The 26,664-nt window shown below is 41.2% G+C and overlaps 1 protein-coding gene across 1 annotated transcript in view; it reads right to left on the bottom strand.

Annotated features, from left to right (window-relative positions):
- Positions 1 to 26,664, bottom strand: part of GRIN3A (glutamate ionotropic receptor NMDA type subunit 3A) — a 65,745-nt gene that overhangs the window by 3,524 nt on the left and 35,557 nt on the right. The window contains exons 4-8 of the mRNA XM_012577405.5: positions 15,640 to 15,785; positions 13,998 to 14,113; positions 11,694 to 11,845; positions 834 to 998; positions 20 to 93 (exon numbers count right to left, since the gene is read on the bottom strand). Coding sequence (XP_012432859.5) covers positions 20 to 93; positions 834 to 998; positions 11,694 to 11,845; positions 13,998 to 14,113; positions 15,640 to 15,785 — 653 coding nt within the window. The remainder of the gene's footprint in view (positions 1 to 19; positions 94 to 833; positions 999 to 11,693; positions 11,846 to 13,997; positions 14,114 to 15,639; positions 15,786 to 26,664) is intronic.

Genomic DNA, 26,664 nt, shown 5'->3' with positions numbered 1-26,664 from the left:
GGCATGGAGAATTTCCTACCTCTTTTCTACTCGTTTCTTCTTAGGCTGATATTTTTCCTCAATAAATGAACTGTTCAGAGCACGATGTAATCTCTAGAGGAAAACGAGGAACATAAATTAGTAAAAGTAAGACCAAAAATGGCTCCACAAATAGGTAAACAATTTGGGCTTTGTCTGATGGATTTGAGCATAAATTATTTTGCACATTGAAGGATACAAGCAATTGTCTGTGCTTTGTCATTACAACAGTTTTATTTTCTTGTACGTTCCCAAAGAAGGGCAAGCTGAAAGTTTGATTAGTAGTTTGGGAACAATCCTAGGTGTTAAATTAGTTTTAAAAGATTTCTCCCACTGTGCTGCTTTAAAGCAATGGATGTTCTTCCCTTTTGTGCCTTTTGCTGTGAAGTAACTTCTTCCTTTAAAGCAAACATCCAGAGCAATTCTGTCCCATTAGTTTCTCTAGAATAATGAGGGAGGTTACCCAGCATTTCCTGCATGCCTCACAGGTTTGGGAACCTCTAACAGTGAGATAAAATGTTCTGGTTTGTCAGTTCAGGATAACAACACTGTTACTTCCATCATCCAAAAGAGCTGAGATGTGATGATACAAGTGCACATGGAAGGGTCCTTCTGTGAGCTTTGTAACTGAATATATAAATAATTTCCTCTGTGCTTCCCATTCCATCCTTAGGTCAGCCTTTTCAAGCTTCAGGAGTTACTGCCACCATTCAAATGCTAACTGTCAGTGCTCTCAGACCATTTTATACCTTGTTATTGTCCAGGTTTTCTTAGTCAGCCACACAACTTTCACAGGGTCTCTTCAGAACACGTACCTGACTGGTATGGAGCCAGTACTTCATCTTGGATTTCTTCTTGATTCGTGGCAGGACAAGTCTGTACACGATGTGTTCCCCAATGGTGGTGAGAATGGACAAACCAAAGCCAATGCACAACATCACGAAGAGCCCTGAGAAATGTTTTATCCCCATCTGTAGTGTCTGTGGATAAAATCAAAAGGGAAAGTTGATGCAGGAGGTTGTTAGGGTGCTGAAGCAGATATTTTGTTTTCTAATGTGGAAATGTGGTCTGACTGAATACACAGTGGTGAAATAATGCAGAATAGTATGGATACAGCTCACAGCAAAGCCTTTCTGTGCTGCTTGTTGTTGAGTCAGAGCAAAGGATCTGTCATGGGAAGACAGCTAAACACCAGGGAATTTGAGTCATTCCCCTAATGAGGTGTTAAACATGTACGAGAACATGCAGTGTCTTCACATTTGTAAAAGCAAGAACTGCCTGATAGAAATGTTGTCAATGAACTGTAAAGCAAGTCCTTCATCAGCAGTGAGCTACTGTTCATATTTTCAGGTAATTGATTGTGAACTTTCCCTTTTTGTGCTTTAGCCTTGATGGAGGGTCATGGAGAAAATGTGAAATAAGTTGCACAAACACGGCACCCCTCCACTCGCTACATTAACAGGACTGTAACTGTGTTTTTTAGGAACTCTGACTGCAACTATGGAAAACAGGACCATTCCCACCTTTTTCTGCCAACCCACCCTTTTAATGTAGGAGAGAAAGCCTTTAATCAATTTGTCTTATTGGCATTAATAATGTTTGAACGCCAAGGAACTGTGTAGAGCAGAAATCTGTACCACAGATACCTGCATTGCAATGTGTGGGTGAGGTATGCATATAGTACCTTTATTCTCAGGCCTCCATAACTAAGTTTATAAATAACTAAAATCCCTTGTGAAAAATTACTGCCCACAAATTGCTATGGAAATATTTCCAGGAATACAAAATCCAGTTTTGTCTTTCTATTAAACAATGTTACTTGCCAAGTAAATGAAGAAAAAAAAAAAAAGGAGTAGAGTTTGGGAAGGGCTGTGTGTCACCTGCAATGCTGCTACGCTGGACCTACTGTGTTGTGCTTTATTATGACTATTTCTATAAGCTGGAAAAAGAAACTGGAATTAGTCAAAAGATACATCACAGAATATTTGTGAAGTCTTGTTCTACGGTAATTTTAAGCCACAGAGTTTGTAACCACTGAAGCTGAGGGCCTGGAAGTCCCACTGTGTATTTTTATTGGGTGACTGTGAGCTGTATTTCTCTCTTCTGGCTTGCATATTAGATTTCTGGTTTACATACTTCTGCTCTGAAGAAGAACAAAATGGTATGAGATTATCATGGGTTTTTTACAAGAACAGAGCTTCAGCAATCTAGTAGAGTGAGAACTTTTCCATGCTGGTGCTGGCAATAGACCCTTGTTTTGGGGATACTCTGCCAAAATCAACCTCTTTGCCCCGAAGCACACTGAGGAGAATTTTCGAGACTAGAATTTTTGTCCCAGTGAATAAATACTTCAAGGGTGTTGAAGGGTCTAATGGAGGTGTAAAAGCAATTTCTAAAGAAACTGCCACCTGGAAACCATAAAAAGCCATTGTGAAGTGGCTCTGGGTTAGAAGTGTGTCAGAATTTTGGCACAAGGTTTTTTTTGATATGGAAACTGCATTAATTCAACCTCAAGGCAAAACTTGCCTCTCCACATCACAATTTCTTATTGACCTGCTGTCCCATATTTTGTTCTTTAGGGGCATAGGGGGGTGACACAGAGATTACAGACAGTAATTCTTTACACTGCTAAAGCACCAACATGTTTGACTGTAGGTCTGACAGTTAAGCCCGGCTTTTAGCCTAGGTACAATTAAATAAGAGTGAGGTCTTTTTCTCAGAGGTCTCAGAGCTACGGCCTCAGTATGGCCCATCTTTGAATTTGGCACATCTGTTAAGTATCTGTAAGAAGTAAAAAACCTGCTATCCCAAATAGCTGAACATACTGGTTAAAGGTACTTTTGCCAGTTCTCCAGGAAGCTCTAATGCAAATCATTCCCTTCCCAGAAAGTATGTTCAAAGGCAAGTATATGACAACTTAGAGATGCAGAGCTAACAATAAACATGAGAACAAACAGAACAATAATTAAAATAATTATGTGTTTGCTCAGTCATCTGATGAATACACTTAGTCCACTGATGCTCCTAGGCTCCAGCTGTTGGATGTCACAGAGAGTAACAGCCTGTGGGTGGTTCTTGCCATGAGGACTAGGTTTAATGTAATATTATAAAAGCCTAGACATTCAAAACAATTAGAAAAAGCCCTATTGCAGTGGGCATTCCTGAATGCCTGGGGTCAGTGTTTGATGCCACTCCAGCACTGCTGCAGAAAGTACACTTGGCCAGCTTCTTAAATGAAAAATAACTACCTTATGTTCAGCAAAGCCTCTCTGATTTATGCTGATGAGGGTCTCGCTCCCTGTCCTGTCAGCTCTGCAGAATTGCTTTTTACCTTCCCTGGAAGCAGGTGAAAGAAATTCCAGCACTGTCATCCCAGGTGAGTTTTTCACCTGTAATGGATGGCGTTTGAAATTGTCCCAAGCAAGGCATCTTTTCCTAACAAAGGAAGTGCCAAAACAAAGCATCAATAATGTTTCATCTAGCAATGAAGAAGGTAATACACTGGGAGAGCTGCATGATAACAGCTGCACAGTAGAAGGAAATTTTTGAGACTAAATTAAGGGGGAAAACAAGATAGGGGAGAAATAATTAATACAGTGTGTAGTGTATGGAGTGATTATACATAGCAGTATCAGCACATTTACAAACCATTGTAAAATGGCTATTTATCAGCTGTCCATAATTACTGTAGAGACACACATCTTAAATAGTAAAGGAAACCATCTAATAGAGGCACCTCTCATTTTCAGCCTCCAATAGAGGCTCCGCTCATTAGAGGATCAAGCTCTAATACTTATTTTGTAACTCTTTTATGTATTTTTAGGTGCATGCATAGAATATACATGGAAAGAGCAGGAAAAAAGTAGTTTCTCTGCATTAGTGCTTTCCTCTGCTCCAGGGGTAGGGGCCAGGGGAGTGGGTGTGTGGGTTGGGGGTGATAACAGAAAACAAACTGATGGATTTCTCTACTGCAATATCTTATTTTTGTTTCCTTTTATTTTATTTTTTTTTTTAAGGAATAAAAGTCCACCATGTGGTGAATTCTGTATTAAGCCAGGATAAAAATGGAGTCCTTGCTCCAAGTTTGTAATCATCAATCCAGGAGATAGCTCCCTGCATTTTAGAATGAACTCAGTTACAGCCATATAATAGTTCTGGAGCAATAAGCAGTGTAGTCAATCCTGTGATAATTACTGCTAATGGGTGCTAAGCACAACAGTTGCAACAGCTTCCAAGTTGTTTCCCACTGGCAAATTGGGAAATTGGCATTTTCTAAACACCAACAAATACAAGAGAAGATATGTGCTTTTTTTAACAATACATCCTTGAATTTTATTTATCAATCCATATATACAATTGCTATTTAAATACTTCCTGTTGTTTCCACTCTAGTTATATGCCTTGTTATTTTTTTAACCCTGAACAGAAGCAAAGGGATGCAGAGAAGCCAGTCTGACATTTGTATTCACTTTGGAGCAGGCAGCAGAGACAAAAACAGCATTAATGACTTCAGCATTTGTTTTCATGGGGAGAACTTCTGTTTTACTCCCTACTACAGGAGATTGTAAATGCTTTACTCTCCCTGGCTGCAGTGAATAAATCATCAAATACTCCTGTGGTCCAGCTTTGACTAACTAGAAACTTGTAAAGATTCTTGTGGATAATCTGCAAGTTGGCAGCACAGCACAGATATTGGTCCTATACACTGCTGAACCCAAATACTAAATATGGGTATAATGTGTGTTACATATAATGATAAGCTGTACTTTCTTGATTGCATTTTCCCTGTAAGGATTTTAAAAAGGTTTGCTGATGTTTGGAAGTACAGTTTTGCAGCACCTGTGCTGAGAAGGAATTAGTAGGGATAAATAGATATTAAGAGCAAAATTCTAAACTCAATTACACATCTCAGTAGGCTTGCAAAATCCTACTGATACTGATGCTTTTATTTAGTCAGCTAAGTGTTACTAAAACATGTCCCCCCTCTCCATATTGTGGCATTTCTTGTAGCTGCAGAGTGACTTATTTTTAGACGAGCTTCATTCTTATGGCTTTCTGTGCTCTCAAAGAAGTAGCAGCTTAAAAATAATACATATTTAATCTCTTCGGGGGCATTATCCATAGCAAAGACTAATGACCAGGGCTTTAGTGTTTCAAGTGACAAATTTCAAGATACTGTAAATATTGTCTCAGATTGGCAAGACAAGTTCCTTTCCCTGCTTGTTGTGAGGCCTTTTGCACAGAGCTGGAAAAACACTGTTTTGTAATAAATGCTTTATTTTCTACTCATCACTTTTCCAAGCCCTGCCAGTACCTCTTCAGACAGTCACCTTTTTCTTTTGCTTGTTTTCAGTTTCAATGGATGAATCTAAATCTTTTACTCATTTGCAGGACACATCTTTTTCTGACACTGTTGACAGAGTCAATACTCATTCACTCATTTCTGCAGGACAGTGTGCAAAGTATTTTTTTCCACGGTGAAAACCCAGAACCCACTGTCTCTTCCCACACTGAGATGACCCCTTGTCAATGCAACATCCGTCACTTTGTGAGACCCTTTTTGGTAACATTCCCAGTTCCTCCTGTGGGCAGGGGTCACCTCTCCCCCCCAGACAGTATATGTGTAGACTCAGAAAAGTGCCTTGTTACAGCAGAACCTTTATTCCCTGTTCTTTGTTTTTCATGCTCTGGCAACAGGGTGCTGTGAAAGGTGACTAATGGGCAGGTGCTATTTATGAGCACAGGGCAGTTTGTTTCCTTTTTGGAAGTGAATGCATGGCCTTCCCTTGACACCTGCAGTACGCCGGGGACAAACATAAACCAGAACTTCAAGGCTGGAAAACTCACTGTTGAGTTTTCAGGAAATGGGTGTAACAAAAAAGGAAACTATTGGTTAACCTTTAAGGGCACTAGGAAAAACACAGAGCAGAAAGGCACAATTTTCTGGATAACAACTGAGTAAAATCATGGCAATATGAATAAGGCACTGTCTGATTGTGCCTCTTGAGTGAAGCTAAGGCCAAAGATCATCAATTCAGGCAAAAGACCAAAGTGTTTGAGCAAGTTCCTTCAGAAACTTGAGAGAACAGCCATCAATGGATCCCACCACTGATAGAAGATGAGAAGAGGATTAGTCACCATCCCTGAAGGGATTTAAAACACCTACAAATGTGGCACTTAGGGACAGTTTAGTGGCGGACTTAGCAGTGCTGCAATAATGGCTGGATTCATTGATCATAGAGGTCTTTGCCGAACTAAATTATTCCATGATTCTAAGATGAAAGGATTTTTTTTTAATTTGCCATGTGGCTGGCTTGGATCAGATGGAAGGCTGTGCTCAAGGACCAGTCCCCACTGTTAGCATGGACCTATACCTCAGGCACCGAGAGGAGGTTCATGGCATTTTGCCTTCCCCAGCATCACCAGGTCAGGGTTAGTTTGGGCTGCAAGGGTCTGTGTGCTTTCATATATTGTTATTTTAAATGTCAGGTTAGATACCATTTGTGTGAAGCATCAGCAAGTACTTGATATTAATAGCTGGGATAATGGTATGTGGCAATATATAATTTTTTGGTTGTTATCTGACGGAACTGCCAGTCAACGTGGAAATCAGTCTAAGCTCTAGAGTTCCAGGTATCCTGTGACCAGTTTGAATATAAAAAGGAGAAATACAAACCTTTCAAGTGAAACAGAAGATACAGTTTCAACAGTAACATTTTTTAAAGTGTAGGTAAAAAACTATGAAAGATGGTGTACACTCAATTAGCTTCTCCCAAACCATGGACCAGGAAGGGCTCTTCTTTTTTGTAGTGTCTTGATAAGCCCTGCCCTGGTCATCATTGCCTGGCCTGAGCAGCTAAACCCACTGACTGCAGGCATTTTGCCTTTCAGGCAATGCCCTGCCTGCTCCTGCTGGCTGAGTTCCAGAGCTGCTTTGCACCAGGAGCAGAAAATCACAAAGCTTTGGGTTCCCAAAAATCACAGAATCATAAACTGGTTTGAGTTGAAAGAGATCTTTCAAGGCCACCTGGTCCAACTGCCCCACAATGAGCAGGGCCATATTCAATTACAACAGCTTGCTCGGAGCCTTGGATGTTTCCAGGGATGGTTGAACACTTTCAGGGATGGGGCATCCACCACCTCCCTGGGAAACATTCTGCTCACTTTCTGATTTTCCACCCTCTTGGTAAAAAACCTTCTCTCTAAAGTCTCTTCTGAGCTTGTGTGGAGTTAGTGGGTGGAAAGGCAAGTCCCAAGAGCCTGGCTCCTTCTGAAGAGACATCAGTGAGAATAACAGTAGGGCAGAGGAAGAGCTGAGTGTACTGTATGAAAAATAAAAACAAATTACATTGATTATGTCCAGATATGATGTGCAAATATAACTCTGGCAACTCCTCATCCCTCCTGCACCATGTTTCACCCTAAGTAGGGAACTCATCAATTTTGCCTCAAAGGCATTCCTTTGAAACTAGAACATGACAATTTTAAACCCAGAATACTCAAGCAATATTGCTAGAGGCAAGCACTCACCAAGAACAGCCGCTGCCACCCACTGCAGTGGAGAGGGTAAAGTGCAGCTCACTAGAGTGTTCTTTCCAAGCCTGAGTTAGCTGCATCCCCCATAAATGATCCAGTGGGTGATTAAATGATCAGGGTTAGATGCCTTGGGTAAGTGGTTTTGCTGGAGAGGTTCATGCAAAGCAGCAGAGTCAAGTGCTTCTGACCTCTGCACTTTCAGAAAAGAAACTATCTTTATTGGTTTCCCAGCTTGAAGAGTCACTGCAAACCTTTCAGCCCCAGGCTGAATAATTTCCTTCCAGGACAACTTTGTTTTGACATGTGATTTAGAATAAGCAAAGTGCTCATCCACTGCCAGATAGAGAGAGATGGGAAGAGCTAGCAGTGAGTTCTGCCACAGGAAATATAATTTCCCAGTGTAAGATTACTAAAAAATGGTGAGTAGGAAGATAGATCTCAAAATAAATTGTGGAAAAATTAACTTCAGTAGGCAGGAGTGGCAGGTGGATAAGAATTAGGTACAGCTAAAGAGGTATTGACCAAAATGGATGATGGATTTCTCACCAGTTTAAAGGCTATACTGATCAGTATTTCACCTACATATATTCCCATTTTGGTGTCGTTACTCTTGGTCAACAGGTGCAGCATGTCACAGACCAAATTTATCAAAATGACATAGAAGAATACAAATCCTCACTCGTGCTGTCAAAAGGCAATTGCTGAGTCTCACTTTGGTATACAGTCTATGTGAATGACTACCCACCGAGAAGTTGAGACTTTTTCAAAAAATGAATCATCTGTTTCTGTGTTGAACATTGTCCACTCTTCAGTGAATCTGTAGAATACTACTGTGACTGAGTGCAGGGAGTTAAGTTACAGATTTTTGGGTTGTACAGGAGTAAATGATACAAACCAACATAAAGGTAAGTCCAAGACTAATTCCTATGCTTCCTGCTGTAACAGTGGGGTACCTGTATTTTGGAGAGTGTTTGCTGCTTGGCTATTAAGTTTAATAAATTTCTCCCAACTAAGAATTCACACATTCTAAAATCTGCAGGTTCTTGGCCAAAAGGAATGGATGAAGAAGAGGGGGGATGCATGTAGGAGATACATTAAAAGTGAGGCAACTCAGAAAAATGAAGATCTGGACTTAGTAGAGCTTACCCCACAAATGGCACAGACTTGAAGTGGGATTCTGCTTCTGCTCACTTTCTGATTGCATAAGGACCTTTGACTGACTTCTAAGATTCACAGAATCCTAGAATAGAGTGGTTTGGTAGAGACCTTACAGACCATCTAGTTTCAACCCCCTGCCCTGGGCAGGGATACCAACCACCAGACCAGGTTCCTCCAAGCCCTGTCCCACTTGGCCTTGGACACTTCCAGGGGTGGGGGAGCCACAGATTCTCTAGGCAACTTCTGTCAGGGCCTCACCACCTTAATGTTTAAATTCTTCCTTTTATTTCATGTCAACCTACCTCTTCCAGTATAAAGCCATTCCCCTTATCTTGTTACTCCATCCTTTGTCCAAGTCCCTCTTCAGCTCTCTTGGATCCTAGTTAGGCTCTGGAAGGGGCTCTAAGGTCTCCCTAGAGCCTTCTCTTCTCCAGGTGAACACCCACAGCTCTCCCAGCCTGGCTCCAGAGCAGAGAGGCCCTCTGATCACCTTTGTGGAATTCTCTGGATTTCCTCCAATAGTGCCATATCCTTCTTATGCTGAGGATCCTGGAGCTGGATGCAGACCCCATCCAGGTGGGGTCTCACCAGAGTAAGCAGAGGTGCACAATCACCTCCCTTGACCTCCCGCCCACAGTTTTAGTGATGCAGCCCAGGGCATCTTTGGATTCTGGGCTGCCAGAGGACATTACCAGGTCATCTTTATCTTCTAATCCACCAAAGGCCCAAGTCCTTCTCCCCAGAGCTGCTCTCAATCCGTTCTGTATTTGTGCCCTGCCTGTATCTGCACTTGGCATTGCCCACACACAGGTGCAGGACCTTGCACTTGGCCTTGCTGGACTCCATGGACTGAGTCCTTCAGTTTAGACACCTGAACCAACTTGTTATACTTTAGCTTCTGAACAAAAAACTCAGTTGTGCATGTTGAATTAGTGCAGCTGAAGTTCAAATAAGGACTATGGTCAGACAGCCAGCCTGGGAGCAGCTACACCTGCTCTTCTTTTTGGACTTCACAGGGAGGTTATACTCAAAAGACTTAATTACATAAAAGCACAACATTTCCTCCCGCTGTGACCCCATGCTTAAGGCCTCCCTTAAAATCCTGTGGTTAAAACCTATTCAGTAGTGGAAAAAAAACCCAAAGGAATTCCATGGGACTATTCACAGTGCAAAATCTGAATTTTCTTTTCAGACTGGAGCAGATTTTTGTCCCTCCTCCTCTCCCTTTGTTGGTAGGCCTTGAGGAATCTTGTGTTGATCATGCACCTTCATTGGTAACATTTTGAGCAAGGACCCCCATATATGTATATCTATTTACAATTTTTATGGGTAGGTGTTACTCAGGTTCTAATACTTCTGCAGCCAAGTGGATCATCTCATGCCCCTTCCAGGGGATCTGAGCACCTCACTCTACAGACTTAAAGAAGCAACCATATGTTCTGGGAGAAAACCAGTACTAATTAAAATTGTACTTTTAACTGGAATTTATTATATGATTAAGAATAGAGAGTATACAGCTCCAGATGAATGCTGTGGGGTAAGACATGATCAGAGGAAGCTCCTTTTGTCACATAACTAGGGAATTATTAGGACGGTAACTTTTCTCTGCTATAAAAGTATTGAGTTATAGGCAACATTGAGGTAATTTATAACATTACCGTGTAATTTCCTGAGATTTAATTCAAATGACTTGTTAAAATGTAGAGTAACAAGAAGTCATTGAAGGAACTGGCATTTTAAAAAGACAATTCCCTTTTCAGGTGATAATACAATCTTCAGATAAGGTAAATCAGAAAGATTAGTGAATACACACTTCTGTTGAAGTTTGCTGTCTTGTGTTGAATTAATCACATAAAAAAAGAAATAAAAAATTAGTAAGTTGGATAAAAAATATTAAATTTTCGTCTATGAATGTCTGATGTTAAAATATAATTTATTTCCTATTGACAAAACTGTAACGAAAAGTATAAAATGTAGTAAGACATGCAGAAATACTCCAAAAAATTTTATATTAAAGATGCCAAATAAAGATTTGCTTTGTCTTATCTCTAAAAATTGCTAACTTTCTAGTGATTTAGTCAGCAGTCAGAGTCTTGCAGCTCACTATTGAAAGTGGGAGTCACAACCCAGGAAACTGAGTTCTCTTTGATAGGAGAATGCTTCCACTTCCTTGGGGAACACCAAGTGTGTGTCTGGCATTTGGCTGAACACTGAGAAAGAAGCAGCAGGATTCCAACTGTTTTGTATCCATGAGAATACATAACCTATCCCTTCTGAAAGACCTTGAGCTAAAAGAGTATGCTATAAGCTTCAGACATTGCTGGTGCTTTTGATTCTTCAATACTTCATCTTATTTTTTCACTTGAGAGTCTGGGGAACTTGAGGAAAAACTGCTATTCTGGTAAGAGTTATCTTTTTCTCATAAATAATGGCGTAACTCCTCCAATATGGAACTTGGATGTATATCATGAATATTTATTTCAATTTCTCATAGATCTACATGAAAGTGAGACCTACTTCCTCTCTCTTCTTGGCATGGCGTCTTAGCAGACCATTTCTTGCCTGAAATCCTATCTTTGGTACAGGTATCTGCCACCCATGTTGGGAAGTGGTCAGGGTGTATTAAAAATTCAGGATGTCCTGAGCTCCCCCTCTCTCTGTGAATGGTGATACACGCACAGCTGAGTGGAATCAGACTCAGACAGGTTTGCTATGAAATGTGCCAGATCAGGATTTTCACTGCCCCTTTACGCCCTGCTTGTCTCCAGAGGAGCTCCCTGGTGCCTCACTCAGCAGCACAGTCCCGCTCCTCCTGCTCTGACCTGACCGCTGCCTGGGTCAGCAGCTGATTCCTTTGAAGCCTCCTCCTTCCCTTCAGCTGCCGCTCATTCCCTGCCTTGTGGGCATGTCAATGGAATGGTGGGGAAATAACTGTCAGCTTGCACAAAGCCTCACTTAAGTGACCCAAGTTCATTGCTCACCTCCGTGACGGCAAAGCTTCGTTTTCCGCAGGGAACAACCTTGTACCACTTGTCGTGCAGAACATCCATGAAGCCATGGGATTTGTACTGGCTGATCAGGTCAGAGATGTTTGAGGTGAGCAGAGAGTTTGGGGGAAGGCCAATGCCATATCCTAGAAGGGAGAGCAGTACAATCATCTCTTTCTTTCTTGTTTGATTTTTACTGAAGTATGTTCATTTCAGCAAGGAAGAGCAAGCTAAAACACTCTGTTTCAGACAGTCAGCTCAAAACTGGCTTACTGTGGTCTGAGAATGCTGAGACAAGACCTTTTTTGGTGCAAAATAAAGCCACCCAATATAAACAGATTAAGCAAATTCAAAATTATTAAAGCTACACAAGAAATATGAAAACCTGGAGGTTCAAAAAGTTAAAATGGAGGCAATGGATTAATAAATATTTTCTCTAGAAACACAGACCTTTTCATGCCCTTGTCAGGGACTCTTTCAGCAATGCAAAAGGGCCTCAGTGTCATATAAATCATTCTGTGATCCTCTTGCATTGTTAGAGCAATGGATGTGACTGTGGTGTCAGATGTGACATTTTCTTCTTATGCATTTTCTGATGAGGAGCTGTATGCATGTAAATATATACAGAAGCAATCTGCACTGTTATCACTCGGCAATTTAAAGCCCAGGGGCTATGCTTTCAGTTCTGCTCTGGCACTGACAGGGACTTTCAGATAATAAATAAACAAATGAAGTTTTTAACCAATTGTGCATTTTTAGCTGTGTTGTCTTCCACCGTGTTAAAGTGTGGGTAAAGAACTTAGTGTAAGTGAAAATGAATTCAGAAACTCTGAATGTGGTACTTCTATTTGCAGAATCTGGTGTTTTACTTTAGAAATTCTACAAAAATACAACTGATCCCACGAAGACATGCAGTTGAATGCCAATTGCCTGCAGAGATCAATTTCTATTCCAATGTGGATTTTTGTTTTTCAGTTCAGAATTCAGAATTTCAGACTGTCTCCTTAAAAAAAAAACCCCACAACAACACAGGAAGAAAGAAAAAAACCCTCACAAACAGTCAAGTGCTGAATTTTCCAGGACAATGACTCACTTTTTAATGAGTGATGAGGTGGTAACTGTTCTTACAATGCTTCTTCCTTGCTGTTGAGTTTTTTACATTGTGCCTGTAATGCCACCTGAATAACTTTAGTCGCATCAAAGCATTTGTTTCAGAGTTAGTACAGCTAGGATTCATAAATATCACATTTTCACCATACTTTCTTTGTAAGTGGGTGATATGAAGGAAGTCCAGTAATCCAAAAACATATATTTTAGTGTCTATTTGTTTCTTTTCCTATATTGAAATCTAATCTACTTGATTTGAAGTTGTGGAAGCTTCTGGTTTTATTTGAGGAGAGCTGACCTTTCTGAAAGGGATTTATCAGGTTTCTGAAGGAGGTTGTTTTATTGTGTGATGGGAGCAGCTGAAGCGATTGCCCTTGGAGGGAAGGAAAGTGAAAGCACCAGTCCTTTTCACTGTCCCTGTATCACAAAAGTGGTTTCTAAAATCTGCTGCCCATGTGCTCATCCATGCTGGAAGCAGCTTCACACCAGCCTTGCTTTCAGGCTGCCTTCTGAGCTGTCCTTGCTAATTTCTCAAGTCTGCAGGAGGCCAAGCACCAGGACAGGCTCCCTTCTCAATTAACTATAGATTCATTTGGAATCTTAAAATGGGAACAATATTTGCCTGTTTCAGATGAGAGTGAAACTGCAGAACCACATTTTGAACATGTTTTAACTGGGTTTTGAACCCATGTCAACAAAGAGAGCTGGCAGAAAAGAAGCCTCATTTCAGGAGTCTCTATTTCATGGTGAGCAGGGAAATGGTCTCTGCTTCCTACTTGTCTGGAGACACACTGTCTGAGCACCTGGAATGATTTCTGCATAGAGCATTGCAACAGATCATAGAATCACAGCATAGTTTGGGTTTGAAGGGACATTAAAGAGCATTTCATTCCAATGCCTACCATGAGAGATCTTCTACCAGACCAAGTTGCTCAAAGCTCCACCCAACCTAGCCTGGAAACAGGTGATAAAAGTGATATGAGACATAAAAAAAAAAAAAACAAAAAACAAAAAACAAAAACCCACAAGAAAAGGTTGAAGCTTTTGTTCTGCTCAATCACTGAGGACTTTGTCATAATCCTCAAGGGGTCCTCAGTTTCACCTCCATATTTTCACTGACAATACCACAGCACAACAAAACAAATTCAGCACATGAGGAACAGAGCAGTGTGTCATAAAACTGGTTATTACCTTCAATGGCGAAGGGTTTTCCCACAGTTAGGAGCTTGCAGTCAGCATCTATTGACACTTCATAATCTAAGAGTGCTTTATCCATAATGAAGGCATCAAGTTTCTCTGGATCATGCCTGTATTCAACATCAAAGTCAGAAACACTATCACTTCACAGTCTAAGTGACACCAAACATTCGTCTATGCAGATTTTTTGGAATAATTACTGTATGAAAATAGGGACAAGGGACTGCTATTTGCACATCTGCACTTGAAAACTGATTTACATTTTGAAGGATAGAATTGTGCATGAGATGCAAACTTTGTGCATTACAAGCAGTCAGTGGTTTAGGACTTACTTTGCTGCCACAAAATACTATTGTTCTGAAAGACAAAAATCACTACAAAATGTTGGACTTTGACTCAATTGAAAGTGGCACAAGGCTTTAGTGGAGAAAATCAAAAATTGCTAAAATACTGTTGCTGTCCTGGTTTCTTTGTGATGTTAAACTTGGGGGATATTAGAGCAACAAACCAGAAGGATAACTTATTCAAAGGTATTTCTCCTCCTTTCTCCCTGAATACAAGGTAAATTATTTCCTTCACCCAAGGAAGGAAATCTATCTTTTCCTTGTGTTGTCTTCATTAACACAATGACTGAATTGTACTGAAAGAATAATTTCTGAACAGCATGTTTGGATAAAAATAATGATACAAAAGAACAGCAGCAGCGCTTGTTCTCATCTGATGCCAGGACTGCACCCTCCATTCCTGCCCCCTTAAAAGTCTGGGTGTTCTCCTGATGCAATTACTTAATTGATTTCAATCCATTGACTGCAGTTTGACGCAAAGAACTGCCATGTGTCTTAAGTATCAACAGGATGAGTCTGGGGAAAAATATATAAACAGGAAACTACAGGAAAAAAATTTCTGGTGAAAAGTTCTCAGGCCATCTGCCAGGCACCTTTTAAGATAAAATGAATGAATGATTTCAGGCTTATTACCACCTCCCCTGTTTCCTGGAAGAGTTGTTTTTCCCCCAGACTGTTAAGCACAAATGTCTCAGGCACACTGACACCATGATCCCCTAAAGCAACAAGACTTTCATTACTTTTTACCAGTCTAGTGCTTCTTTTATTCATTTTAATGATAAATTAAGGTTCATCTGGGAGAACCTTCTTTCCTCCCACCACACTGAGGAACCTCATTGGCAGGTTTTGCTTGGACTGGATGTTTTTTTCCTGAATGTTTCTCACTGCCTGATGGAAGGCTCCCAAGCTCCCAAGGAACTTGCCAGGAGCTTATACATTGCCCTCACCTGATGACACCCCCACACCCAGGTAGGCATTCCCACCTGGCCTAAATGCTTATTAATCCATTGGACTCCCATGTTTTTTGGGACCCTCAGCACTGGGATGGAGAGGATCAATGGGACATGGCATCCATGGAGTGGTGATATTTTCTACATCTGTCTCTCTGTCACTATCTTTCTCCCCATCACCATCATCACCACCACCACCTCTGTCTCTCCCTCTCTCGCATTTACTGTTAAATAAAATCAATACTACTGACTTTGGCCTCGTTTTCACCTCAGTCCAAGCATCTCTCTTAGTAATTGTAATAACCAGATCATAACAACTAGCCAGGGGGCAGGTTGGCTCACTTCAGGTAGGCCACCCCGTCAGTGGTTGCAGGGACGTTGTAGCGCCGCATGTACTCGTGCATCTCTGGGAAGCTCTGCCTCACGTAGTCCTCCGCACTGCTCTCCCGCACTGTGCCAAACCGGAACCCTTGGGACGGGTGGTGAAGCTGAGGGGAGGACAGGAGAGGATTAGCAGAGCCATTTACCTCCCATCACATCTGGTATCTCAGCCCTAGTGTGCCAACAGTTTCTCAGAAATCTTCAGCGTTCGTAAACCTGCCTCTCTGGGTGTTTTCCTGCAGGCAGCTTCCCCCGCTGCTGCAAAAACCTAGAAAGACTTACCAGGTGGCTAAATAGCCTGTCTATGTACTCTCAGGGTTTTCTTCAAATGCTGAAAACAATCCCCATGAAACACCCTGAACACCCAAATGTAGGTGTTTATTGCGATTGTTTGTCTCTAGAACAGATAATGTTTCAGGAACCATTATGAGAAGCCTCTGGGCTGGGTACAATCCACCTTCTGGGCTCTGGGTACCCAGCAAAGGACACACAGCCTAGATTTGTTTTGGCAGAATGTTTTACTTTGTCCTTAGGGATGAAATGTAGCCTTCTTCAGAAGGGTAGCACCCCAGTTCATTTCTAGAAATCTCTAGGTACCATATCACAGTGTCAGCTGCCATTCCTCACAGACAAACTGAGGACTGAAAGGTCACCAAAAAGTCTCCCCTGGCAATGAGAAGGAGGGAGAATTCCCCTCTGCCTGGCCCAGGCTGCAACCATGGATATACAGAGTCTTTTTGTAGTTCTGCACCCTGCCCTTCTCTGAACTGACTCCACACTCTGCAGCCCTATGGAGCCCAGTTTAGGTCTCACAGACTCCTCTTTCCAAAGTTTCTGTTTGCCTTTGGAGCATTTAGTAGCTCCTGGGGGAAGTCTCAAGCTGCCATGGAGGAGTCAGGCAGCATCTTCCACTATGCCAAGCACTTCCTTGAGCTGGCCAAGTGCTGCCAAGCCACACTAATTAAAAAGCCTTCAGCTACCCACCAGCCTCTTAACAGGCCAAGCTTTCAGTGCACAGGAAGCCAGACAGAGCTAAGGCTGACGCAGTCATGCTGTATTTGCTTCCCAGGAAGCTCACGGACATCGCAGCAGCTTGCAAAGATGATCTCAGCACAGCCACGATCTGCTTGGCAAAGACCAAGAAAAGAAGCGTTCTGCCAGTCCATCTGGCCTCTGCATTATCATCTAAGCAGAACAGAGTGCAGGGAAGCACAAAGCCATAAGAAGACCTTTCCTAGTCTTCTCTTCAATGACCTCAGGGATAAAAGACTGTCTATAGTTTTTTTAAGAATCACAGAGGTAGGATGTAAACTCACTCTCACTCAGTTTAGTCTGAAAATGAAGAGAAAAAGGTATTTTGGATGGTGTTTCTGGTGCCATGGAAGCTATAAGCATTCTGTATTTCTGGTAATTCTTACTTGAAATTGAAAATTAAAGTGGGCAGGTGTTTACCAGGTTGTGGTCTGCTGATCTGGTTCCTGTGTTGCAACACAGGAATGAGACCTGCCACTGAGTCCAAGTCTGTGGGTATGAGGAGTCCTCCTGTATTTTTTTTTCTTTTGGTGTTTTTTGTTTGTTTGTTTGTTTTTGTTTTCTTTTGTTTTTGTGGTTTTTTTCTTGGGGTTGTTTTGGTTTTTTTTTTTTTTTTTTTAATGTGGTCTGGTGTAGATGGCTGTGGGACAAGCAATGCAGGATGTGCCCCCATCTGGTGCTGGCCATAGTGCTGTGCCAGAAGGACTGTGGGCACAGAGGGAAATGTTCTTGTCTGGGAGTGTGGGAGCAGCATTCAGGTTCCAGAAGACATAAATAACAGGAGTTGAGCCGTGCCAATACATCATGGAGACTTCCAGCAGAATGCTGCCTGCCCTAGTCCTGAGACACTGAAGACAACCTGTTTAAAGAAGGAACTTGGAGTGAGGTTCATGTGCTCTTTGGCCCAAGAAGATCATCACCACAGTCAGGACTAATTTTTTTAGGTTTTATTTCTTGGCAGTTTTAATGAAGAGACTGAAAACCCCATTAAGACCCAACACTGAACCACACTGTCATTTCCCAAGTCAACTTAGGTGCATGTTGTTAAGTTTGTGGCCCACCTAGTGATGCCAACTGCAGACCAACATCTGATCTGCAGATAAAGTCTTCACCAGAATGCATGTCTCACTGAGACTGTCACCAATGTCTGAATTTGGCTAAACTTTTAAGCCTGAATGAGAAAGGCTAGTACAAAAACAGTGAACTGCACCTCCATGCAATTTTCTATCCTAAACCCTTTACTGAGGACTGCCCACACTTTGCTTTATGCTGGGCACACTGTCAAATTTCACCCCAAATGATGACAGCACCGAAATGTTGATTATATCAGAAGTCCGTCTGGCTTAATATCTTTTCTCTAGCAACACCTTATGCCTGTTGGGAAGTTTTGGGAAGCCTGTACAAGGGAGTTGTTCAGTTATTGATTGCTCCAGTGCTCTATCTGCTTCTGGTAATCTCTGCTTTTTCTTAAGCATCATTATGTGTCTGCAACTTTGTATTTGATCAACTCCTTTTACAAAGGATAAATGTTAACAGTTGTTTTAACCCTCCATATCTTTCAAGGGCTTCTGTTTCTTTATATTGCTGTTTACCCACAGGAGGAAAACGTTTGCTTGCAGGTTTGTGTATTGACAGTGCTAAATGCTGCCAAAAGCACTTCACTGATGATTGCTAAGAGTGCTAAGGGTACTTGCTTCAACAGAAGATAAAAACTTCAGGGTGGGAACAAGACTCATCACTTGTCATTGCTGTTTTCTTACCTTCTGTAGTCCTCTCCTGGGAAGATTATGTGACAAGACGGAAACCACAAATACCTGTATCCTGACAGGATAGGTAAATACCATAGTCTCGCTCTGAATCTTGCCTTATTAGTTGTCTCTTTTTTCTGATATTTTCTGCTTCTCATGCTCTCTCTCTTTTGTATTTCTTATATTTTGAAAGACTCTCTCTGTTTTCTATAAACCAACAATCAAATGTTAATGCCTAGGGCTTCAGAGAAATCATAAAGTCTAAAAAATCAGCATTTGAAGAATCAATAATGGATTCTATGTATTCATTTATGGTTTTTAAACTCATAATTCAGAGGAGGCACTTACTTACATTTCTGTAAGTAATTGCAAACATAAAGACCAGCTTACTGGAAGAAATAGCTGTTGAAACTGCAGTAATTTCTACTATGTAGATTCTCTGCTTCTGTGTATATACTGTGTATCTTCATTCAACGCTCAGTGTCAGAGGTGAATAACTACCACAAAGCAGGTAAAGGGCACTAGAAAATGTTAGGACTTTTGTATCCAGAGCACCTGGAGGCTTGCTGGTGACTCAAATACAATTAAAAATAGATGAATGCAATAACTGCAGATCCATCTCCAGACATGAGTTTCCTTGGCACTTGGCTTAGATAGCCTTACAAAGTCCCTCCACATTTGTACATCTGTGGCTGTAAGAAGTGGAAAGAACAAGGTTTGTTCAGACCTGGATAAGGCTCTGAGGTAGTAGTGAAGTGGGATTTATGCACTCTGTGTCCTGAGAAAATCATCACCACAATTGCCTTGGCTTGACAATTCATTGAACAAGATGTGAAGATAGTCATGGGCACAGATATTGCAAAATAGCAGTATGTCAAATAAGGATATTTAATTCTCTTTAACTGTCAGATCATTGAATCTCAGAATCATTAAGGCTTAAAAGACCCTAAAGATCAGACCCCAACCACTAACGCAACAGTGCTGAGCCCATCACTAAAGTATGTCCCCTAGAGACACATCTACAGGTCTTTTAAACCCCTCTATAGATCATGACTTCACTGCTTCCCTAGGCAGCCTGTTCCAATGCCTGACAACCCTTACAGTGAAGAAATTTTCCCTGGATCTCTCTTCTGAAGACCCATTAGCATTTATCAAGCAACCAGCCCTTTAAGTGCTGTCTGGCAAGGCCATCACAGCCAACTGCAGTTGGCTGTGAGCCTCAGCAGGGAAACACCAACAGCCTGGGCAGTCCAACAGCAGGGGTATGAACATGCCAATTGAGTAGCTATGTTAAAAGCTATTAACTGCTAATGTATTTTCATATTGTGTTTGTTAGAAGCTAAAAGGTGTTAAAAATTTTTTTAGTGCTGCTGGTTAGTGGCTCTCCAAAAAAGGGTGACAGCTCCAGCAGCCAACAGTATCATTTTTGCATCTCAAATACTGGAGATCATGGATTTTGTATCAGTGAACTGTTTTATACCTGAAGTAACGGTGTATACCATGAGGGGCCATTCTTTAGGTGCACCCCAAAGTTTTAGAATCAGTGTCACACTCTACTGTGAGGAAGTCGTTGCACAAAGTTGTGAGGATACACGTGGTGATATCCCATTTGGACCTGGTTTAGTCTTTGGGGTAGGCTTGAGAGATGAGTGAGACATGGAGCCAGAGGGGCCTGAGCACTTGCTTGTCTTGAGCACTGAGTGCTTGGATTTTACAGGTTCAGGGCTGTGGAATGCCCAGACCAGAGGATCTTGCTGTACAGGACAGGGATGGATGGCTCCGGAGGATGTCCCATCTTCTGTGAAGGCAGCAGTCTTGAGAGGAAGAACTAGGAAGTTCTTCTGCTGGGAAGTAGAGGATGAAGGTGCAGGAGAAAGGCTAAAGAGCTGTCATTTCTTCAATTGGCGTACTGTGAACACTGCTGTCCCTGCGACCTGTCAGGACAGTATCTATAGTAGGACACATGGATTGTGCCCAGCATTTCCAAGAACAAGTCTCACTGCTGAAGAAAACGTTTCATGGGTGAGAAACAAACAAGAAGCAATGTTTTCTTGCACTGTGTAAGAAAACAAAGGGAAATATGAATGCTGCCAAGCACTGAGGAGGTGAAATGGCTGTTGGGTCCCTTGAGACAGGGAGGCCATGTGGTATTTAAGAAAACACCAGGGCTTTTATTGTAGTTCTAACTTCTCTGACAGTGCCAGGACAAGCTTTGGGACTTCTCAGAGTCTTTTGTGCTTTGCATATTATGGTGCTCCCAGACAAATGATGTTTGTGCTTCTTGCTGCTGAAAGCAAGCACTGCAGCTACCAGTTCTCTCGGCTTGGCCCCTTACTTCCAGATCTCTTTGGTTTCTGTCTGCTGTTGTTAAAACATCTGCTGAGTGGGAAGTGGAGAACTTGTTTTATTTGGGAAGATGTTGAGACGAATTGGTCATCTGCATACATCTATGGCTTGGGGTGCCAATTATGCATGAAAATACCAACATGATAAACATCAATGTGATGAAACCACAGCAGCAGAAACAGAAAAACACAATCTTGAATGACAGGGGTTTTGCATAACTTGGCACAATCCATTTTATGTAATGCATTGCCATTGCACTCAATGCTGTCAGCTGGGGAGAGCACCTAGATGCCAGCTTGAAAGGAAACAGGCCCAGAAATCTCCAGTGCCAGTTGGGATTTAAAACTGAAAATGCAGCAGTAAACCTTGGCACATTCAAGGCTGTGGGACTGTAGAGTTTTGAGGTCTTTCTAGCAGGTTCTGGCTTTTGCATGACTTTTCAGTGCTGCAAAGCCACATAATTTACCTCAAGGACCTCTTCCCCTTTGATGCCCTGGTTTACTTTAGTATAATTTTGAGGTTCGCATCCCATTCAGTTGCCATTTATTTTTGCAGTAAGAACCCAGGTACAGAAAATTATGGTCTCAGGTACACAAAAGTAGGCAGTACAATATTGCCTGCTGATCCCATGGAGTTTGAGCTCGCTAGGACTTGTGAGGAGACAAGGAACATCTAAACAGAGCAGCTATTGGGAAGGGAAATTGTGGCTATTTTCTACAAGCAATGATGTAACTGCAATCTAGAAAATCGATTGGTGGGGTGCAGCAGCTGCCTCACTGAGTGTGGCTCAGAACCATTCTGTGAAATGGGACTGGAGGAAAAATGCTTTGGGAACTCCATTTCTAACCATGATCTCAGCTCACGAGAAGCATTTCATCATTCATTATGTTGGCCTCTTCAGTGCCCAGATTCAACTCCATGAACTATTTTTTTGCCGGAAATGAGAAAAAGGCAACCCCCAGTATGTAGCTGAGGGCAGTGCCAGTGACCACTCGCTTCAGTGACAGGGCTAATGTGGATTTAGCGTTTACCACTACCTATAAAGGTGCTTTTAAATTTAAATAGGGTATAGAAAGGAGGAACATGGCTGAAAGCACTTTTCTAACTTTTGTAACAATTTCTGAGGAAAAACTATGGTGCAAAAGGTTTTAGTAGCTCACTTCCACAACAGTGCTGGTTACCTGTTATAACACCAAGTGCAATGTTTAACGGGCACCTTGGATATCAGGAGAATTGCCAGCATGATCTCTGCCAAGCAACTGTTGCAGGATCTTGAAAATCTGCTCATTTCAGTTGCTAATCACTAGAGAAGGATAGCATTAGAAGAAAATGTGGTTTTAGAAATCTGCTTTCTTTACAATGACACTTCTCTCTCTCACACATAAAAGAGTAGTATTTTACTTTGACTTATGTAACCCACACATTTGGGTGGCTTCGCAGCCACCAGTAGATTTCCCATAGCCCAGTGAGAAAATATAAGCAATTGGAAGTGATAAGCAAAGTTTCAGGGAAAAATGAACAAAACAAATGAAATAATAATTTTAAAAACCCCCAACCACAAATCAATATAAAGCAGTTTGCAGGCTTTCCCTTCTTATCTGCAGGAGTTTTTGAAAACTAACTTGTGAAACTAACTAGTGAATATTTATGGGGTGCAGAGGGAGATGAAAGAAAATTATTCACAGTGAAGCACATGAATTTCAGATTTTAGCAGATGAAAATTCACAGCTCAACTTCTGGAAGTGAAGGTTCTGATCAAGAACTGTCCTACATGTTCAAGCTTCGGAAACTGAGACGTTCCCAGGGCCTCCAGGAGAGGGTGTTTGCAGAATACATTTGAATCAACACTTTCGCTTCTCTGTTGTGAAAAGTGTCCGTGGAGCTGATTTTTTCCTTGTCAGGATAATGACATATTTCCTTAAAATTCTATCACTTTGAATCCAGCTCAGAGGGGTATTAGCTGGCCTAAAACCTGACAGTTGCACAGAACTCAATGAACAGCTTCAACCTGGATATGAGTGCAGAGTCCACTGCTGACAGTTTATTCTCTTCACTGCAACAAGGGAATGTGTGAAAGGAAACTGTGACTTAGGTCTCTGCTCAAAAATATGAACATTTGTGTTCATGGTCCCTGTGTGAGTGCTGATAATTAAATGTAAGGTCTGCTCTGCTCCTTTGTGTCTTGGAAAAGCTGTTCAGCTCAGGGATGAGACTGGAGACTCAGGTCTGTGGGTAATTTCTGAGGGTTGCCCTGATGATTCAGGTGCTGGGCAGTGCAAAAAGCTCTGTAAGAAGAGCATTCTGGAGAATATGAACTTGTAGGTGTGTTTATCCCTGTTTCTTAATAGCATTCTAAGAGTTTTCTGGACAGAGGGATCTCTGAGCTGTGATTTATTCTGGGAGAGCTGAGGATTGTAAGGTAGAAAGTGTAAAATGTAAGAAAAATGGGTAGACTGAGGGAAAAGAAGTGATGTAATTCCAAAAAGGCAATCGATCAGCAGCAGAAAACAGCTGTAAAGATGCTCCAGATGGAATCACTTCATTCAGCATGTTCTTCTGCTTGGTCCCTGTAAAACATGGCTAATGCACTGTCATGAAGGTGAAATGCTTTTCAAATTACAACTGAAGGAGAGCTGTGTGTCTGAGAACATGTTCAAGCTACAAAAGAGATACTGAAGAAGATTTCTGGTTAAAGAATTCTTTTTGTCCCTCCATCCTGAGTCTCCAGTTTCTGGATGATTAACTATCACAGATTTCTACAAGCATCTGAGGGCTGAAGGAGGAAACCTAATGTGGCAGCAAATTTAAGTGTAGATAGTTTACCATCTTCAAAACTATCATCTTTAAAATCCTTTTTCTTACAAATTTCTCATGCTTCAGCTGTTGCTGGTTGAAGCTCAGTCCTCCTACCCCTGGCCACGTGGAAATTGTCCCCTGGGTGCCAGGGCTGAAAACAGTCCTCTCCCTAAACCTGTAAGCAGGAATAGTGCTCTGTACTTTCCAGGAAAGGAACAAACAATGGGTTTGTGTTGTAAAGGAGTCATGAGTTACCAAGATGAAGAGGTTTCCAATTGTAGGTGGTGGAACTTGTCTACCTGCATTGCCCTCGTTTCTTCAACACATTATTTGCTATTTGTTTTAGGTTCAAGAGCATTAAATGAAGGTAAATGAGAGGGAGTCTTATGTTACAGACAGATCCAACATAGGAACAGAAAGGGATTTTTTCCTTCTTGGAATCAGTGAGAAATGTGTTAAGCATGAAGCGTAAATGAAAAATTACAGCCATATTTGGATATCCTGGCCTCTTCCACGGTGGCCATTAATATAGACATTAATATTTGACTTCACCTGGTGTTCAGACAAATCTCAATGCACTCAGTGAAAGCCACTATTTCTTCCAGAGGACTTGGACCCTTGTCATTGCTGAAATCCAGTGGATTAGTGCAGGACTTCTGTCTCCAGGAGGATGAGCCAGACTAGCACTCTGGTCTCTGTAGATCACTATGGCTGTGACTTTCGTGAACAATAATAAACATTCTCCACGCTGCTAAGTCAGCTACACAATGACCTTCCACCTGTCAGGTGGTAGAATCAGCTTGTGTGCCTTCACAAAGTAGCCTCTGCTACTTTTTGCCAGTTACTTCAATAACTTCTTTTTGTAGTTCTGCACTTTCATTATTTCTTGCAAGGGTCTAAATCCCACCTATGCAGTTGCTATTGCTGGTGGTGGGCTCACTTTCCTTTTTTCAAAATATGTTATGACATTTCAATATTTAGGTTTTTAGCTTGAGAATAAGAAACTGACATCCACATAGATGGGAAAATGCTAAAACACATTAATTCCCTCTGGTGCTTGAAGAACAACCTTCATGACCTGCACCACACAGAATGAAAACAGCAGGACTTCATCTCTTCCACTTCTACCCCTAAATTCTTTGGCTCAAACAATGGGGGGAGATGAAGAGTGGCCAGGGCAGTTGGTGACAGAGTGAGGAAATGTGTGTAGGTGAAGACCTCAAGCAGTAAGTGTTAATATGTAAAGATAATAAAAAGATAATTGTTGAAAAGAAGACATAAAAAATAATATTTCATTGGGAAAGTAAACTTGATTTGCAGAACACTGCAGGCATTATCTGATAAAATGGGTATAAGAATGAAGCAGATCTGAACAGATTCTGAACCTCCAAAGCTGTAACTTTAACAAGAAATCTTTAATGAGGTGATGGGGAAGCTAAACATATCAAGTGTTCACCACCATGAATTGCATGGGGAAGCTAAAGAAGTCAAGATTGCACCTCCATAAATTGCATGTGCCTTTCATTCCAGCATGAGACAGCTCTGCAATTCCTTATTCTGCTAGAGCTTGATGCTCCATTTTGCCTTTGTCTGAGAGTTTTCCACTTCCCTCTCTCTGACACTGAAAGTCCTTTTGAGTTCAAATCCTTCTCTAACTCATTAATACTCAGGAAAGCACCATGTATTAATTAGCAGGCTCTGATGCTGTGAATCATGACCTTCCTGTGGCCAGTAACTTCCTTCACAGAAACACATGCTCTGTAGTTTCTTCTTTTAATTGTAAAAACAAGCCTCTGGTCCAGTACAAATACTAAACCCCATGGCAGCAACAAGATTTTTTTAAAATTTCACTGAGTTTGTAACTTGATTTTTTGCTATACAATATTATGTATTTAATGCATATTTAAATAAATGCTACTTCATTATCTATTTAACACATAACAGTTCAAGTGGTGCCCCTTATAATGATTCATCTCAGGATGCTGCAGTGAAAGACCACAGCAATAATTTCCATTAGTGTAATAAATTCCTTTTTCAGGAAGAAAATTTACCAATATACACACAGCAGTTATGGCCTCACTCTAAAAATTGCTGAACTCAATAGAAAATATGATTGAAAGAAGGAGTACTTGAATCATGCCTCTAATGAGGGACCACCTATAGAGTGGCTTGACCTTTCTTCTTCTGTGATTTGGTGTTGCTAAAACGCATCTGAAGTTGCTTTCCAGTTGTATTTCTAGACAGTTTTAATATAAGTAACACAAAGTATTCAACTGATATAATAAGGGCCATGAGGCCTCTAAATTAACTGAGATGCTCATTTCATAAAAAAGAAATGAGAGCTTGCACCCTCATGTTTTATATATCTAGATACAAATACCTGGGTGGTTGCACATACTGAATTCCTGATTACCAAAACCTCAGAAACAACTTGCCTGGAACAGTCAAAGGGCTCAATTTTGTAATAAAAATATGGGCATCTCATAAGAGCAACTCTTCAGGCACTGAACTAGGAGATCAGAGATTTCTGGGGACTAATCCCAATGCACACCAAGGCTGTTTAAAGGACTTGCTGGGTGGAACTTGCCAGAGTGACTGTAGGTGTCTGCAGTATATTTTTTTGGACAAGTTTTTTTGGTTTTTTTTTTTGTTTTTTTTTTTTTTTTTTGTTTTTTTTTGGTTTTTTTTTTTTGTGAGTTTTGAAAACTCACAACCATCTCATTAACCATCATTAATGGCAGAGAGAAAGAGGCACATCCAGGAAATGGTTTAGGTGATCTTGTCCCGAAGACTGTTTTAACAACAGCCTACCTGTAGAAACTATAACTGCAAAGGTATATTAGACTGACTAATAATATTTTATCTCTTCATTGCAGGCATGTAAATTTAGGAGAGACAATGCAGTGAAATTGCTGGTGATGGGACTAAAAGGAGTAGCCCTTTTTTTGTTAAATGAGGCTAACTAGGTTAAATATTTCAAGTCAAAATACAATGCAGAAAGGAACTTTGCCACTGCCAAGGGGTGTTTTTGAAGGTAAAGTGTTGAAGAGAAGTGAAAACATAA

The sequence above is a fragment of the Taeniopygia guttata genome, chromosome Z (assembly GCF_048771995.1).
Source record: "Taeniopygia guttata chromosome Z, bTaeGut7.mat, whole genome shotgun sequence".
In the NCBI taxonomy this organism is placed as follows: Eukaryota; Metazoa; Chordata; class Aves; order Passeriformes; family Estrildidae; genus Taeniopygia; species Taeniopygia guttata.
Note: the sequence above shows the minus strand (reverse complement) of the source record. Positions and strands in the feature narration are given on the sequence as shown.